The sequence below is a fragment of the Artemia sp. Qi Xiang Cuo genome, chromosome 16 (assembly GCF_049724085.1).
Source record: "Artemia sp. Qi Xiang Cuo chromosome 16, ASM4972408v1, whole genome shotgun sequence".
In the NCBI taxonomy this organism is placed as follows: domain Eukaryota; kingdom Metazoa; phylum Arthropoda; class Branchiopoda; order Anostraca; family Artemiidae; genus Artemia; species Artemia sp. Qi Xiang Cuo.
This window is the reverse complement of record NC_142809.1, coordinates 32,085,072-32,100,827: the sequence shown is the minus strand read 5'-3', so window position 1 is coordinate 32,100,827 and position 15,756 is coordinate 32,085,072. Positions and strand designations below refer to the sequence as shown.

The 15,756-nt window shown below is 35.7% G+C and overlaps 1 protein-coding gene across 1 annotated transcript in view; it reads right to left on the bottom strand.

Annotated features, from left to right (window-relative positions):
* Positions 1-9,121: 9,121 nt before the first annotated feature.
* Positions 9,122-15,756, bottom strand: part of Rpt1 (26S proteasome regulatory subunit Rpt1) — a 41,491-nt gene continuing 34,856 nt past the window's right edge. The window contains exon 9 of the mRNA XM_089102607.1: positions 9,122-9,344. Within this exon, the coding sequence (XP_088958733.1) occupies positions 9,187-9,344 (158 nt within the window). The 3' untranslated portion in view covers positions 9,122-9,186. The remainder of the gene's footprint in view (positions 9,345-15,756) is intronic.

The following is a 15,756-nucleotide window of genomic DNA, read 5'->3' as shown; positions in this document are numbered from 1 at the left end:
TGCAACACCTATAATAAACTAACAGAGTAGCTCATAAATAAGGTTTTATATGTACCTGCGATGACGTCATTTATGACATCATACCTAAAATGACCGACGACACAGTTATTCATGTGCTGTTATTTTTATAATGATGTCAGTCATAAGCAATGTTCCATGCATGCCTAATATGACGTCATTATATACCTTATTTATTATTCGTGGCACCACACCAGCAAAACTTTCTACTAATAATAAAAGCAAACAGTTGCAATGTTGAAGATTAGTAGATATTAAAGTGACACAAGTACACATTGTAATACAGGAAAAAGTTGATTGGATATAAATTTAGGCCCCAAATTGACACGTGGTGAGTTTAGAAAAAAAAAATAATAATAATAAGTTCGTATAAACTGGGAGTAAAATTTAACAACCACAAAAATTATTCCATATATTTGTGGGTTTGCCCCCAAGTCAATCTTTAGCGCAAAAGCTTGATTATTGAGGAGGAGGCATCCCCCAATGTGCGGAACAATTATTTTTTGTTTCAAGTTTTAATGTGGCTTCTTACTCTTAGTTAAAAACCTTTATATATATATATGTATATATATATATAAATATATATATTTATGTATATATATATATATATATATATATATATATATATATATATATATATATATATATATATATATATATATATATATATATATATATATATATATATATGACAGCAAACCTTATTGATCGGCAAACCGATGTGATGGTAAGACAGCGAACCTTATTGATCAGCAAACCGAAGACTGGCAGGATCAATACAAGATTCTAGGGTATATCGGAGGGCTGGTATTGATGTTAAAAGTAAAGACCACTATTTAGTAGTGTCTACGGTTAATTTAAAGCTGAAGTTTTGGAGGGGTAACTACCTCCTATGATATTGTGACGTTGATAGACTCCAGGATAAGAATTTGACAGAAAATTCCCAGGAACAGTTGAATACTAAACTTCAGAGTTTAAAATTTGACAATGTTGAGGATGGTTGGAATAATTTAGAAAAACAATTTGCGAAGTTCCTGATGGTATCTTACGGAAGAAAAATTAAGACTGCAGCTAGGAATATTAGTGAAAAAGCTTTTTGTTTAACAGAGAGGAGAAGGGGTTTGTACAAGAATTATCTGAGTGATAGATCATATGAAAACAAAATGAATGTAAAGAAAGTGGAGAAGGCATTAAAATATGAACTAATGAGGTGTGAAGTGGAGGCCATGGATAAAATTGCCGCAGATCTGGAAGATGCAGCTATACGGCATAATAGTAAAATGTTGTACCAGCATGTTAATAAATTGAGAGGGAGTAGTCAATCCAGACTTGTTGTAGTTAAAAATAGGAACTGGGCCACAATTTTTGATAAGGAAAGAGTTAAAGAGACATGGGCAGAATATTTTGAGAATGTGCTAAACCGAGAAACAGTTGCAGGAAAAGATATAGTGGAAAATGAAAAAGTTTGTGATACCTTGGATGTGAAGAAGATTTTTTTATTGTGAGGAAGAATTAGCGACAGTGAGGAAAAATAATAATCCGATAGTGTGGTAAATGCGTTTCTTATATACGGTGGCTATGAAGCTAGAAATAAGTTACTGAAGATTATGAATATGATTTCTGAAAAAGGGGAAGTACCTAACAATTTTAGGAAAACCTTAATTGAACCACTGTATAAGAAAGGTAATAAGAGTGAGTGTCGTAATTATCGAGGCATTAATCTTGTCTCTGTAGGTAGCAAATTACTAAGTAATATGATACTTTTTAGACTGAGAGATGCTGTTGACAAAGTTTTAAGAGAAGAACAGTGCGGTTTTAGAAGAGGTAGAAGATGTGTCGACCAAATTTTCACTCTTATGTTAATAATTGAGAAGTGCCTTAGGTGTCAAACACATTTGGTCCTCAGTTTTATAGATAATGAGCAAGCGTTCGATTCTGTTGATTCTGAGAAGAGCTTTGGCAAAGGAACATTAAAGTGATTAGTGCTATGTACGAGAATAACACTGCTGCAGTTAAGGTAGGAAATGAGGTTAGCAGCTGTTGTTGTGTTAAATCAGGAGTTAAGCAGGGTTGTGTTCTATCCCCCTTTACATGGATCATTTTGATGGACTGTCTTAAGGAGCCCAGGAAAAGCAATGCAAGACCACAGAATCAAATGGGGAGGAAACAAACTCATGGACTTAGATTATGCTGATGATTTAAGCATTTTAGATGAAAGTGTGAGCAAAATGAATGAATTTTTAGAGGTTTTACGAGTTCAGGGTGCAAAGATAGGTTTAACAATTAATGTTGAGAAAAATAAGTCATTAAGGCTAGGAATAAGTGAAGATGAAAAGGTAACGTTGGATAACGAAAAGATTGATCAGGTGGGCAGCTTCACTTACTTTGGTAGTATCAAACAGTTCGTGGCAAAGAACTGCAAGTAAGGAGCGACCCGGCTCAATAGTAACCGAAAGTCTAAAAAACGGAATTTTGATACCAATAGATACATAAAAGGAATCAGATTTTAATGCTGATTTTTAATATGTAAGTTTCGTCAAGTTTAGTCTCACCCATCAAAATGTACGAACCTGAAAAAATTTACCTTATTTTCGAAAAAAGGAGGAAACATCCCCTAAAAGTGATAGAATCTTAATGAAAATCGCACCATCTGACTCAGCGTATCAGAGAACTTTACTGTAGAGGTTTCAAGCTCTTATCTGCAAAAATGTGGAATTTTGTATTTTTTGCCAGAAGAAAGATCACGGATGCTAGTTTATTTGTTTGGGTATTTCTTTTTCCCAGGGGTGATCGTATTGACCCAGTGGTCACGTGGCACAAGAGGGCTCATTAAAACGGAAACTAATAGTTCTAGTGCCTTTTTTAATTAAAAAACAAAATTTAATTAAGTTAAAACTTTTTTATTTAAATTTCACTAAAAACTGGATTTGTATTGCCAATCTTGATAAATGCCAGCAATCCTAACCACTAGTATGCTTACCATTATACCATCGGGGACTTATGAAACATAAGTTACATATAAGACATGATAATAAATTCATCGATCTGGGTTGCAGCGGTAGCTAGCAACCTAGTAAGAGACGATCACCTCTAAGTAAAAAATGAAACAGGTCATAACTCCTAAGACTAGAATCAGATCAAAAAACAAAGTATACTACTATAACCGACTTGTCCGAAAGCCCCATATAGGAAACTTACAGTCCCTTGGCTTGAACAACAAGGGAGACATAATGGCTTGAAAATCAAGAAAAATGGCTGCAACCAGGATATTCTGCATATACGGCATCTTTTTTTCTTCTTCTTCTATTCCTCAGATAGCGGGGCACTGGAACAGCGTAGAGAGCAGTTTAATGGCTCATTTTAAAGGAAACTGATGGATTTAAAAATCTTTTGTAGTTAAAAAAGTTATCTCTAATATAAAATCATTATTTACGAAAAACTACATTTTTATGTTCAAGATCGATGAATGACGTCATAATTGTAGGTATTTAATCATCATAATAGAAAGTTGTTTAATTAACAAAACAAATTAATATAAAATAAATTTTTACGAAAAACTGTATTTTAGTATTATATTCAAAGAAGTGCATTAGAAGAACAAAACATTGCATACATTGGACTTAGTTTTCTGCCTGATCCTTTGAGGTTCGTCTCTTACTACTCCAAAGAAGAAAAAGCCGTAGGCTTTTTCCTGTTTGTAATCCGGTATAGTATTACATAATTACATTAAGGAACGAGCTGTAGTCTATAGTAACTGAGGAATATAGATGATGATGCAGCACATACTTATTATTAGAAATGATAGTATAGCACAAATTTATCATCATAAGTACTTTTCCTGTTTGTAATCAAGTTTCTTTATAAGTGAATTACATATCCGGGTTGCAGCGGTAGCTAGTTTATATAATTGTATTAAAGAAAGAATTATAGCCTATAGTAACTGAACTATAAAGTGAACCACTAGAATTAATAAAGGGTATTATGTAAGTTTTATCGGTATCATGGCTTCAGAGATGGCTGAAACCTGGTAAAGAACAAACCATGGCACATATTTGGCTTAGCTTCCTGATTCTCCAAAGTTCGTCTCTCCCTATTCAAAATAAGAAAAAGCCATAGGTGTGTTCCTGTTTTAATAATTAAGAACAAATTCTAGTCCATAGTAAAATTAATCATCATATGCTTTATTTTAGGCTTGAGCTCATGGCCCTACGATTATGATGAAACCTACGCTCTACCGACTGAGCCACCGAGGCTTTTACACTACAAAAGATTATTCTTTTTGAGACAATATTGTAGCATCCTAGAGTCAAATTATAGCGTTTAGAGCTGAGGTGGTTACAAAATTTATGCAACTGAGAAGATCCTTGCTGTATATTCTTTCTTGCAGACGACTTTACAATTTTTTTTTCTTTTCAAAACAATGAATTAAAAACAAACTATCCAAAAAAGAAGTTTCTCAAAGTAAAAATAAAGTCCATATTAAAAATACAATCAAAAAAAAATCTATAATAATTCAAACTCAAAACTACCAGGAATTAACATCAAAGAAAAAATGAAACCCAGGACGAACGGAAATCGAAAAAACAATCATAGCAAGCAAACATACAACAGGTACAAACATAAATAAATCAATAAATCTTAAAACGAATGAAACTTAAATTGAATATGCAAATCAAAGTTAAAATAAACAGAAATCACAACAAACAAGAATTTGGCAAGTGTCCCCCTTCCTAACGGTAAAAGTATAAATACTATTGTATCGTTGGCGTTTTAATGAAAAAAATCTATTTAAAACATTTTTTTTGTACTAATTACAAAATTGAAAATAAAATAGAAATTGAAGTGAAACAAAATCTCGAACTGATGAGCTTTCAGCAATCAATATCATTATATATCTTATATTCAGTTTAATTGTATTAATTCTTTCCAATACTGTTAAAGATACATATAGTTTTAAATAAAGTGACAATGACGCAATAGGCTTTACATTTTTTCAGTCATGAAAGGGGACAGTAGACAAACTCTCGTTTGTAGTAATTTTTGCTCGTTTTAAGCTTGATTTGCATATTGAATTCAAGTTTTACTCGTTTTAAGATTTATTTATTCATGTATATTAGTACCTGTTGTATGTTTGTTTGCTACAATTGTTTATTTATATTCTGTTCGGTTTTGGTTTAATTAGTTCTTTAATGGTAATTTCTGGTCCTCTTGAGTTTGTATTACTACAGGTTTTTATTTTTGCTGAAACTAGGATTTCTGATCCGTTGATTTTTGAATAAACACGACTTGGTAGAAGTGATGAAAAACTTGAGAGCCATGGGTAATTAAGAGTTGAGCCGAGACAGATAGTCTCTGTCTTTCAGACAAAGCTGGCATAACTTTTTCAGAATTATATAAAAATTATTAATTTCACTATTTGATAGCATATAAGGCAATTATAGTTTTCGGTAAAGCACTAATGCCGCAGTACGCTTTTACAGTTAGGGAAGGGGGCAGTTATCATACGCAATAGCGCTGCTTAAGTAAAGAATGATGTTGGCCAAATGTGTTATTTTTGGTTTCTTTCTTTCTTTTAGACCAGGGCACTTCGTATCGAAGGAATTGTCGTAGAAACTTCGAAAAGGGCTCATTCGATAGGAAATTGGAAGGGCTTGTGCCCTTTTTAATAGCCGAAAGCGATTGGAAGGCAACTAACACCCCTTCCACGCCCACCATTTCCACAAACACATCCAATCAAAATTTTGATGTTGCCATTTTGTTCAACGTAGTTGAAAGATATGGAAAACATGTCTTTGAGGATGGCATTCCACCCACAGCCCTCAGGGCAAGGGTCACAAGTTATGCCCTGGGGGCATATAATGTTTTTATTGAAAGTGTTGTTGTAGAAACTTCAAAAACGGCTTATTTGATTGGAAATTGAAAGTGCCCTTTTTAATAGTCGAAAGTGATTGGAGAGCCACTAACCCCCCTCTCAAGCCCACCATTTCCCCAAACACATCCAATCAAAATTTTGAGATAGCCGTAGTTGAATGTTCTAGGAATTATGTTTTTGAGGATGACAAACCCCCACACACCTCAGGGCAAAGGTTGTAAGTTATGCCCTGGGGGCATATTAGGTTTTAATAGATAGCGTTGTCGTAGAAACTTCAAAAAGGGCTCATTCAATTGGAAATTGAAAGGGCTAGTGCCCTTTTTAATAGTCGAAAGTAATTTGAGAGCAACTAACCCCTCTCACGCCCACCATTCCCCAAACACATCCAATCAAAATTTTAGGTAGCCATTTTGTTAAACGTATTTTAAAGTTCTGGAAACTAGGTCTTTGAGGATGACACCCCCCGCAACACTCAGGGAAAAGGTTCTAAATTGTGCCTTGGGGGCATGTAAGCTTTTGTAGAAAGAGTTGTCGTAGAAACTACAAAAAGCGCTCATTCAATTGGAAATTGAAGGGGCTAGTGCCCTTTTTAATAGTCGAAAGTGATTGGAGGGCAATTAACCCCCTCTCACGCCCACCATTTCCCCAAACACATCCAATCAAAATTTTTAGATAGCCGTAGTTGAATGTTCTAGAAATTATGTCTTTGAGGACGAAAAACCCCCAAACCCCTCAGGGCAAATGTTGTAAATTATGCCTTGGGGGAATATAAAGTTTTTATAGATAGCGTTGTCGTAGAAACTTCAAAAAGTCTCATTCAATTGGAAATTGGAAGGACTAGTGCTCTTTTTATAGTCGAAAGTGATTTGAGGGCAACTAACCCCTCTCACGCCCACCATTCCCCAAACACATCCAATCAAAATTTTAGGTAGCCATGTTGTTAAACGTATTTTAAAGTTCTGGAAACTAGGTCTTTGAGGATGACACCCCCCCTCCCCCCCCGGGAGGGGGGGGGGGGCTGTCACAACCCTCAGAGAAAAGGTTCTAAGTTATGCCTTGGGGGCATACCCTCAGAAAAAAGGTTCTAAGTTCTGCCTTGGGGGCATATAAGGCTTTATAGAAAGCGTTGTCGTAGAAACTTCAAAAAGGGCTCATTCGATTCATTCGATTGGAACTTCAAGGGGCTAGTGCCCTTTTTAATAGTCGAAAGTGATTGGAGGGCAACTAACCCCCCTCTCACACCCACCATTTCTCCAACTACATCCAACCAAAATTTTGAGATTTGAACAAAATGTTCAACGTAGTTGAAAGTTCTAGAAATTATGTCTTTGAAGACAACAAACCCCCCACACCCCTCAGGGCAAGGGTTGTAAGTCATGCTCTGGGGGCATAAAAGGTTTTAATAGAAAGCTTTGTCGTCGAAACTTAAAAAAGGGCTAATTCAATTGGAACTTGAAATGCCTAGTGCCCTTGTAAAAGTCGTAAGTGATTGGAGAACAACTACCCCCCCCCCCTCCCACGCCCACGCCACGCCACCAAAAACATCCAATCAAAATCTTGAGATAGCCATTTTGTTCAACTTAGTTGAAAGTTCTGGAAATTAGGTCCTTGAGGATGACAACCCCCTCCCCACAGCCCCCTGGGTAAGGGTTGTAAATTATGCCCTGGGGGTACATAAGATTTTTATAGAAAAAGTTGTCGTAGAAACTTCAAAAGGGCTCATTCATTGAAAACTGAAAGGGTCAGTTCCCTTTTTCATAGTAGAAAGTGATTGGAGGGCAACTGACTCCCCTCTCACGCTCACCATTTCCCTATCGAAATTTTGAGATACCTATTTTTTCAACGTAGTTGAAAGGTCTGGAAATTAAGTCGTTGAGGATCACAACCCCCCCCCCCCCCACAACCCTCATGGTAAGGCTTGTAAGTTATTCCCTGGGGGTATATAAGGTTTTTTATAGAAAGTGTCGTTGTAGAAACTTTAAAAAGGGCTCATTCGATTGGAAACTGAAAGGGCTAGTGCCCTTTTTAATAGTCGAAAGTGATTGAAGGGCAACTAACCCCCTTCTCATCCCCATCATTTTCCAAAACACATCCAATCAAAATTTTGAGATATCCATTTTGTTCAGCGTAGTTTAAAGTCCTGGGCAAAGGTTGCAAGTTATGGCCTGGGAGCATATAAGATTTCTATAGAAAGCGTTGTCGAATAAACTTTGAAAAGAGCTCATTTAATTGGGAATTGAGAGGGCTATTGCCCTTTTTAACAGTCGAAAGTAATCGGAGGGAGAATCCCCCCACCCATGCCCATCATTTCCGATCCACATTTTGATATGGCCATTTTGTTCAACGTAGTTAAAAGGTCTGAAAATTCGGGCTTTGGCGATTGACAACCCTCCACCATAGCCCTCGGTCGTAAAAGCTTCACAAAGTGCTCATTCGATTGGAAATGAAGAGGACTAGTGTCTTTTTTATTAGTCGAAAGTGATCAGAGGGTAAATGCCCCCCACGCCCATCATTTCCCCATATCACTTCCAATCAAAATTTTAGAGATAGCCATTCTGTTCAGCGTATTCGAAAGGCCTAGAAATTATGTCTTTGAGGATTACAAATCCCCCAGCCCTCAGGGCAAGGGTTGCAAGTTATGCCAAGGGGGGGGGGGTATAAAAGGGATTTATAGAAAGATGGTCATATAGACTTCGGAGGGGGCTCATTGGATTGGTAAACAGACGCTCTAGTCCTCTTTTTAAGAGTCAGTGATCAGAGTGCAGCTACCCCCCCCCCTCCCCCCCCCCCACACACACATCGTATTGTCCCAAAATGCATCTAATAGAAATTTTGAGATAGCCATTCTATTCAAAATAGTCTAAATATCATATAACAAGGCTTTTTGGGTTAAAACAAACCCCAGAGATTAGAGTCAAAGGTTGTAAGTTATGCCCATGGGTTATTTAAGGTTTTTATGGAAAGGATGGTCGGTTAACTTTATAAGAGGCTCAGTCTTTTTCCCTGAAAAAGACTATGTCAATATAAAACGAACAGAAATTAATTGAAAAAACTTTTTCCACAAAATAAGTTTTTCAAAAAAAAGACAAGAACTCCATTAAACCAAAAATGACTGCTTCGATCTAGTGGTTTGACACTAACATATAGAAACCTATCTAGAGTGGACTTCATTTCGAATTTTCTTTTCCTGTATTTCGAAACTAAAGTGTAAAAACTGATGACGGGAAGATATAGAAGGAATTTACCGAAATTTACTGAAAGATAGTCACAAAAACGCAGCTCAAATTCAAAGAGTTTTAATTGTAAGTCATGTACTTGGGTGTAGCGCTGAACTTAGCATAAGCTTTGATAACCTTGTTGACTGCTTCCAGGAAATCTTTTTCAGTTGCAACCTTTCGACGCGCTCTTATAGCAAACATTCCAGCCTCTGTACAAACGGATCGAATTTCCGCACCTATAAAAAGGAAACATTACAAATCCAATCTTAAACTACTACAGGTACATAGTTAGGACAGGAGAGAAAGTAATTGAAATAGTGAGAATATTGGCCCCCAAGAGGCCAAGGGCCAATATGTACTGATGACACAAAAATACTTATTGTTAAAGGTATTTGCGCACTTTTAAGTGCTATCTTCTCCCCTTTTCCTCCTTGACAACACTCTTATTCTCCTCAGAAATTTGGCCGTGAGCACCTATGTGAATTAGTTAAAACTGGAAACGGAATAATTCACAAAATGTTCACTTGAAGGCAAATTCTATATTATAGAATTTAATAGACTATTTAAAGAAATTTCCTTGAATACTATACATCGAATAGTCATTTAGAGGCGACATTTAGTTAGCTCATCAGTAAACTACTTTTACTGAGTCTATTTCTCAGAAGTTTGTATACCGAGCTCAGCAAAATTTTGGACTTTTTTTTATTAACAAGTTTCGTTATCTTAATATTTTTTTTCTTTTATTATTATTTCTGTATTCGTCAATAGGTGGTTAATAATTATGGTCAATGGCAGTTAATGACCGTCAATAGCCTACGTCAATAGCACACTTACAGACGCACAGATAAAATAAATCGAATCTGTTTCCTTTGAAGACTCCCTATTAGAAAAAAGTTTCAGCCATAAGAAAATAATTTTAGGAGTTGTGATTTCCCCACACAGAAAATAGCGGTGTTAACCCTATGATGAATATGTGCAAGAAAGAGAGGTCTATAGTTTAACCATTTACAACAGACTTCTTTCCAAAATGCGGACAACAAATAAAGAAAACTTGTATTTCATTCAAGTTTGATAGAGTTCACTTCTCCGTCTCGTTAAGTATCTCAATACATTGTGTGTTGCTGTATTCTAACTTGTATTGTTGAAAGTTAAGAAACAAAATTACTCTTTAAAATCTTATTCTTTCTTTTTTTGATTTATACGGATCTACTGAGACTCCGATCAAAATGTCGTGAATATATCGGAATCATCCCGAATGATATCAGAAACTTTAATTATTCAAATATACCCTCGGTTTACAGGTTCTGTGTGAAAGTGTTGCCTTGATATTTTGTAGCTTTAGGAAGATACAGTGAACTTTCTAAAAAAAGTAACAACTAGTTTTCGAAGCTTCTTTTTGGCAATAAATTAAACAGAGTAACTCGTCGTTTGTGCCGACCTTTTCTTATAATCGAATCAGATACTTTTTTGGTAAAATTACTTTAAATTGCTGTAAAACCGGTAAGATTTCGGTAAACCATAGAACAATCGGGGGAATCACCTTTGAGTCTTCAATTTCATTTTACGACAAGCAAAACTTGGGGAGGAGTGGGGATCCTCTTTTCCCCAAACGGAACTCCTCAGATTAGGAGACGAGATGACTATATTAAAACCCAAAATTAGAATAACCATAACAAACTATTATTATCCAGACAAGACCATTCAACACAGTATGCATAAAACACAACTCAAAATAGGTACAAATCTTGTCTCCAACTCTCTTTCAAAAAAAAAAAAAAAAAAAAAAAAAAAAAAAAAAAATCTGTTTTCCATCCTACCTTTCACCTCTTAATTAACATATTTACAAAATAAAGTTGCTGGCCCTCTGCAAGGATGTCAAGTGAATACCATCATCAACTCCTTATTACGAGGCGAGTTTTTTAAGGAAGGTCCGTAGGAACATAAGTACGCAACGAAAGTTTATTTCAAAAAAGTAAGTTTATTTTCAAAAAGTAGATACTTTACTCTATTTAACAGCAGAGTTGCCAAGTTTGTTGTAACACTTATCATACCTCTCAACTAATTTTAAAGTAGCCTCTACATAAAACTTGCCTCCTATTCCGCTAACCAGGTATTAACTTCCGCTTTTACGTCATCATTATCATTGTAACGTTTGCCAGTGAGATATTGCTTGAGGTGGAGAAACGGATGGTAATCACACGGCACAATATCAGCACTAAGCATGGGCACTGTTCGGTTTTTCTGGACAGAAAAAAAAAAATAAACAGGGCTTGAATAAAACAGAACAGAAACAGAACAGGTCAACAAAAAAACAGAAGACCTGTTTCTGCTTCTGTTCTGTTTTTTGGTAAAAAACAGAAAAAAGCTGCTTTCGTTCAAAGAACAGCGGTTTAAACAGCTGTTTTTCGAACACTTAAAGGTGAAAGAAAAAAAAAATGTAAATGTAAAGTTTTGACTTATTATCAAAAAGCTAATTATAGCATCAGTTGTTCGAACCTTAAAGCTTATCATTTAAAAATTGTGCTTTCCCCTTGTTTGGACATTGTCCGGGCATATACTGCTTTTGCATGAAATACTCAGAGATCAAAAATGGATGTTCGCTCGATACTAGTATTAGTATGCTAAGATACTTTAGAGTGGTTTCTGACAGGTCCGGAAATATCTCTTCCTTTTGAATCAAGAAAATGAAGGGGTCTCCAATATGAAAACATTAACCTTTTAGTCTCTCATTAACTTATTGTCAGGATTGCCACTTGCCACGGGTAGTTCTTTTCTCTGGCAGCAACACTTTTGAGAAAACACAGTACTATTACAGCATTTTTTTCCGCAAAAAAGTGCAGTGTATCTATAAAAGGGCGAAAAACTGTCTGTGCATACAAATATCACCATTTTTTTTTTCTTTATGGTTATTTTCTTCCATTTTCCCGTCCATTTTTTCCAAAAATGTGCTTTTACGTTTATACAGCATCTTCTCGAACTTCCCAGAAATGCCCGGACATTTCGAAGATAAAACAATTTTCGGCATGAAATTATGCAGTCAGCTCAAAGTCATTAGTGTTTAAGCATAGCCCATAGTTGATTTGGGAGGGGGCGGTTTCTCCCTCCACACTACGCTTTCCACTCCTCCCATCCTGGTGTTTGGACTTTGGAAGCCATCTTAAACAAAAGTACAGTATGAAAGAAGAAAGAAGGTTAATTATTTCTTAGCCAATGTGTATGAAAATTTTTCCAAAGGAAAATTAATGGTTTAAGGGCACTTGGCATATTTTTACGGCACTTCGCGCTAGAAAATATTGTTCTAGACCCTCCACCAAATTCAGTCTTAAGTAAATAAGTAAATTGAAATTTCTCCAATTCCGAATTTCAAAGAAATTTAGACTCTGCTACGTAATACTTTCTTTAGTTATTATCTTCTCTTAAATAGGTTTTCGAAGGGATGCAAATATAAAGACAATTGCACTTTTTGGTAACTTATTTCGAAAATATCCGTGGCTTTGTGGCAGAAAATTCTTTCTCCAACGCATACACTTGGTCTATCACGTAAATTATTACTACTTCGAACTTTTATTTTAAGAATAGAAGCTGGCATGCTTTTGAGTATGTAGGTACGTTTTCACGGTCCATTCCAAAAAGAAAAGGGGTAGTGAAACCCTCGACTATTACTAACTATAATTACACAATCCAAGGATACTAATTTCGTTTCTTAGCCGACCCCTTCCCCCTTCAGAATCTCTGCATTTGCCAATATTTCAATGGTTTAATATAAGAAAAAATTCACTTTTTGCTCCCCTTCCCAGGATTTACATAAATTCGTACTACTGTATTTATGCAAATTAATAAAAAGAAAAAGCTTATCGGAAAGCTCTACGTCACTCTGAAAGATAGACTAGCAGTTTCTCCTCAAAAGATTTTAAGGCATTTACGGCAGAGTTGCTAACGCTGCAGGAGCGTCTTACGATTTTGAAACCAGTTATCTGCAACCAGCTCTCCTCACTGGATTCTACCATAGCCTCAAGGACTTCAGCAGTACAAAAGCGAGTTGGAGTGGGCTCTCTTTCAGTTTCTGCACCATTACTTAATTATTATTATTCATTTATTGCCCGTCAAAAAAAGGTACAGTAGACGGAGTAATCACTAAAGAAAACAAAAAAGAAAAAAAAAGAAGAAAAAGAAGGACACAAACACAAAGTGAAAATTCAACCACATGACAAAAGAAAACTTTTCATTATATTAATACAAACAGTGACTATGTGCATTACATTAATATAAAAAAATTATTGTGAACAAATTATTGACCATGGATGATTAAACTTACTTTGAAAACGGGATAGAGATTTATTAATGCTAATATTAGGGTCAGATAGCTTATACAAATGAATAATTTTATGGTTTCTTGTCCAAGGGGGCAAATGTAGAAGATATTTAGCAAATATATTCTATAGTACTGGGGTCAAATATTGAGGGACCAGAGAACGATCCACAAGTGACAATCTTGCAAATATTGAAGGATCCAGATAAGCTGCCTTTTGGAAAAGATTAATTGCAAAATGAAGGCTTGTCACAAAGTACTATTTTTTTACTCAGAGACTATGAATTCTTTGAGGGGTGCAGCAATGGGACTATCTCCGGCTCTAGTATTACAAAAGAGCTCAAGCTATTATATGGCTGTGTGTACTCGACTACCAGTTATATGTGCAAGAAGAACTTACCATTACAGTGGTATTGTGCATGAGAGAAAGTATGGTAATAGCAGCTTCTAGTACAGTCTAGCCATTAGACACAAGCAAGGGACTCCTAATAAAATTGTTACATTCGTCAAATGTAAAAACTATTTTCGGGCTACCTAAGTTTTTGTAGACTCAATCATTTTCTATGTGCTATTCCATCGCACTTTCATGTCAAGAGGGATATGAGAACGAAGGCTACTCTCTTTGCAACATCTTTTAAAGTTACCATGATGGACAATGGAAACTTTTAGTTTTCTAAATAATTTTCGCAGTTTTTTCAATGTTTGAGCAAGTGTAAAGTGACTTCGAATAGCCTGTGCTAGAAAATCATTTTCTGACAGACCCCCAGCTCTCCACTGTTCTTCTCCATTACTTTCCCCACCCTTTTCCGTAGACACTGCATCAGTTTCATCAGAGTCTTCAGCAAAAGTATCTTTACTTGCGGAGTTTTCAGAACAAGGAAGAGAAAGGCCGTCAGAATAATTTTCACCAGTTGGATCGATAACTTCGACTTTATCAAAGGATTTCAAGCAATCTTCTTTAGGGATGTCATTGGCTAAGTTTTTAGTGGACAAAAGACAAAGAGCGCGTGTAACAGATTAATGAAGACAATGTTCAAAACATGAATTTGAGGGAAGTGCTCATAGCCTAGAGTCACAATGCGGAACATCTTATCTGTCAGTGAACACTTCCTGATTGCAACTTGGATTTCAGTTCAATTCTGTTTATTAAAAAATGATATAACACATAACATTAATCCAAGTGCCTGCCAAAAGAAAGACATAAAAGCACTTGATACTGGGCGACCACATATATAACAAACACTTAACAAACGAACAAAACAAAAAAAAATTTGAATAAATAATAATAATAAATAAATAACCAAATTATGACCAACCTCTAATCATAAAAAAAAAACATCCATGAACCAAGACCCAAAAGAATTTTTTCTTATTTTTCTCTTAAATAAATCAAGGTGCTCCTACGCTCGAATGCTCTCTGGAAGAAAATTCCAAACCTTAGGACCTATATACCTGACAGAAAACCTGCTCTAGTTCCACTTCAGTATTCAGCGACTATACTATCAGCATTGCGGGTACTATAGCTATGAAGTGATTTATTTTCTCTGTAAAAACCATGAAATACCTCAGGACTGATACAATTCCAGCACTGATACGAGAATATTCCTGCTTGGTAGTCACGAAGTTGCCCGACATAAGCACTTTAAGTTTATTATAACATGCCTCAATGTCATTGACTTTTTCCAAGTATCCACCAATAAGTTGTATAGCTTTGTTTTGAAGAATTTGTACTCGTTTAAAATTTGAATAAAAGTTACTTGACCACCATACACATCCATATGAAATGTATGGGTGGACTAAAGCATTATAAAAAAGTAATAAAATTTGTGGTGATAAAAAGTTCTTAAAATGTCGAATTGCTCCAACTCCTTGTGCGACTTTCGTTACAACAAGATCACTATGACGTTTCCATGAAAGATTGTAATCCAGGTAGAAACGAAGGTATCGCGTTTCGTCCACTTATTTCAATGGCTCTTTCGCAAATAAAATTTTTTCATGTATGTCCTGGGCCTAACCTACTTTTGAATATAAGATAAAATCAGTTTTCGCAATGTTAACAAAGAGCAAGCTTAAACTGGTAAAAACATGGAAGCTTTTTAAAACGTGATTAACCTTCAAAATACCTATGTAAACACCGACTAGAAAATGTTAATGCAGTGTCATCAGCAAACAAGGTGAGACAAGAACCTGGCCTCCAAAACTTCATCGTATTAACATATACCAAATACAGTAGAGGACCACGCACCAAGCCTTGTGGGACTCCGCAAGCCACAGAAAATGGGGCAGAAGCGACATCATCAATCATAACATTAATAAACCTACCACTCAAATAATTTTCA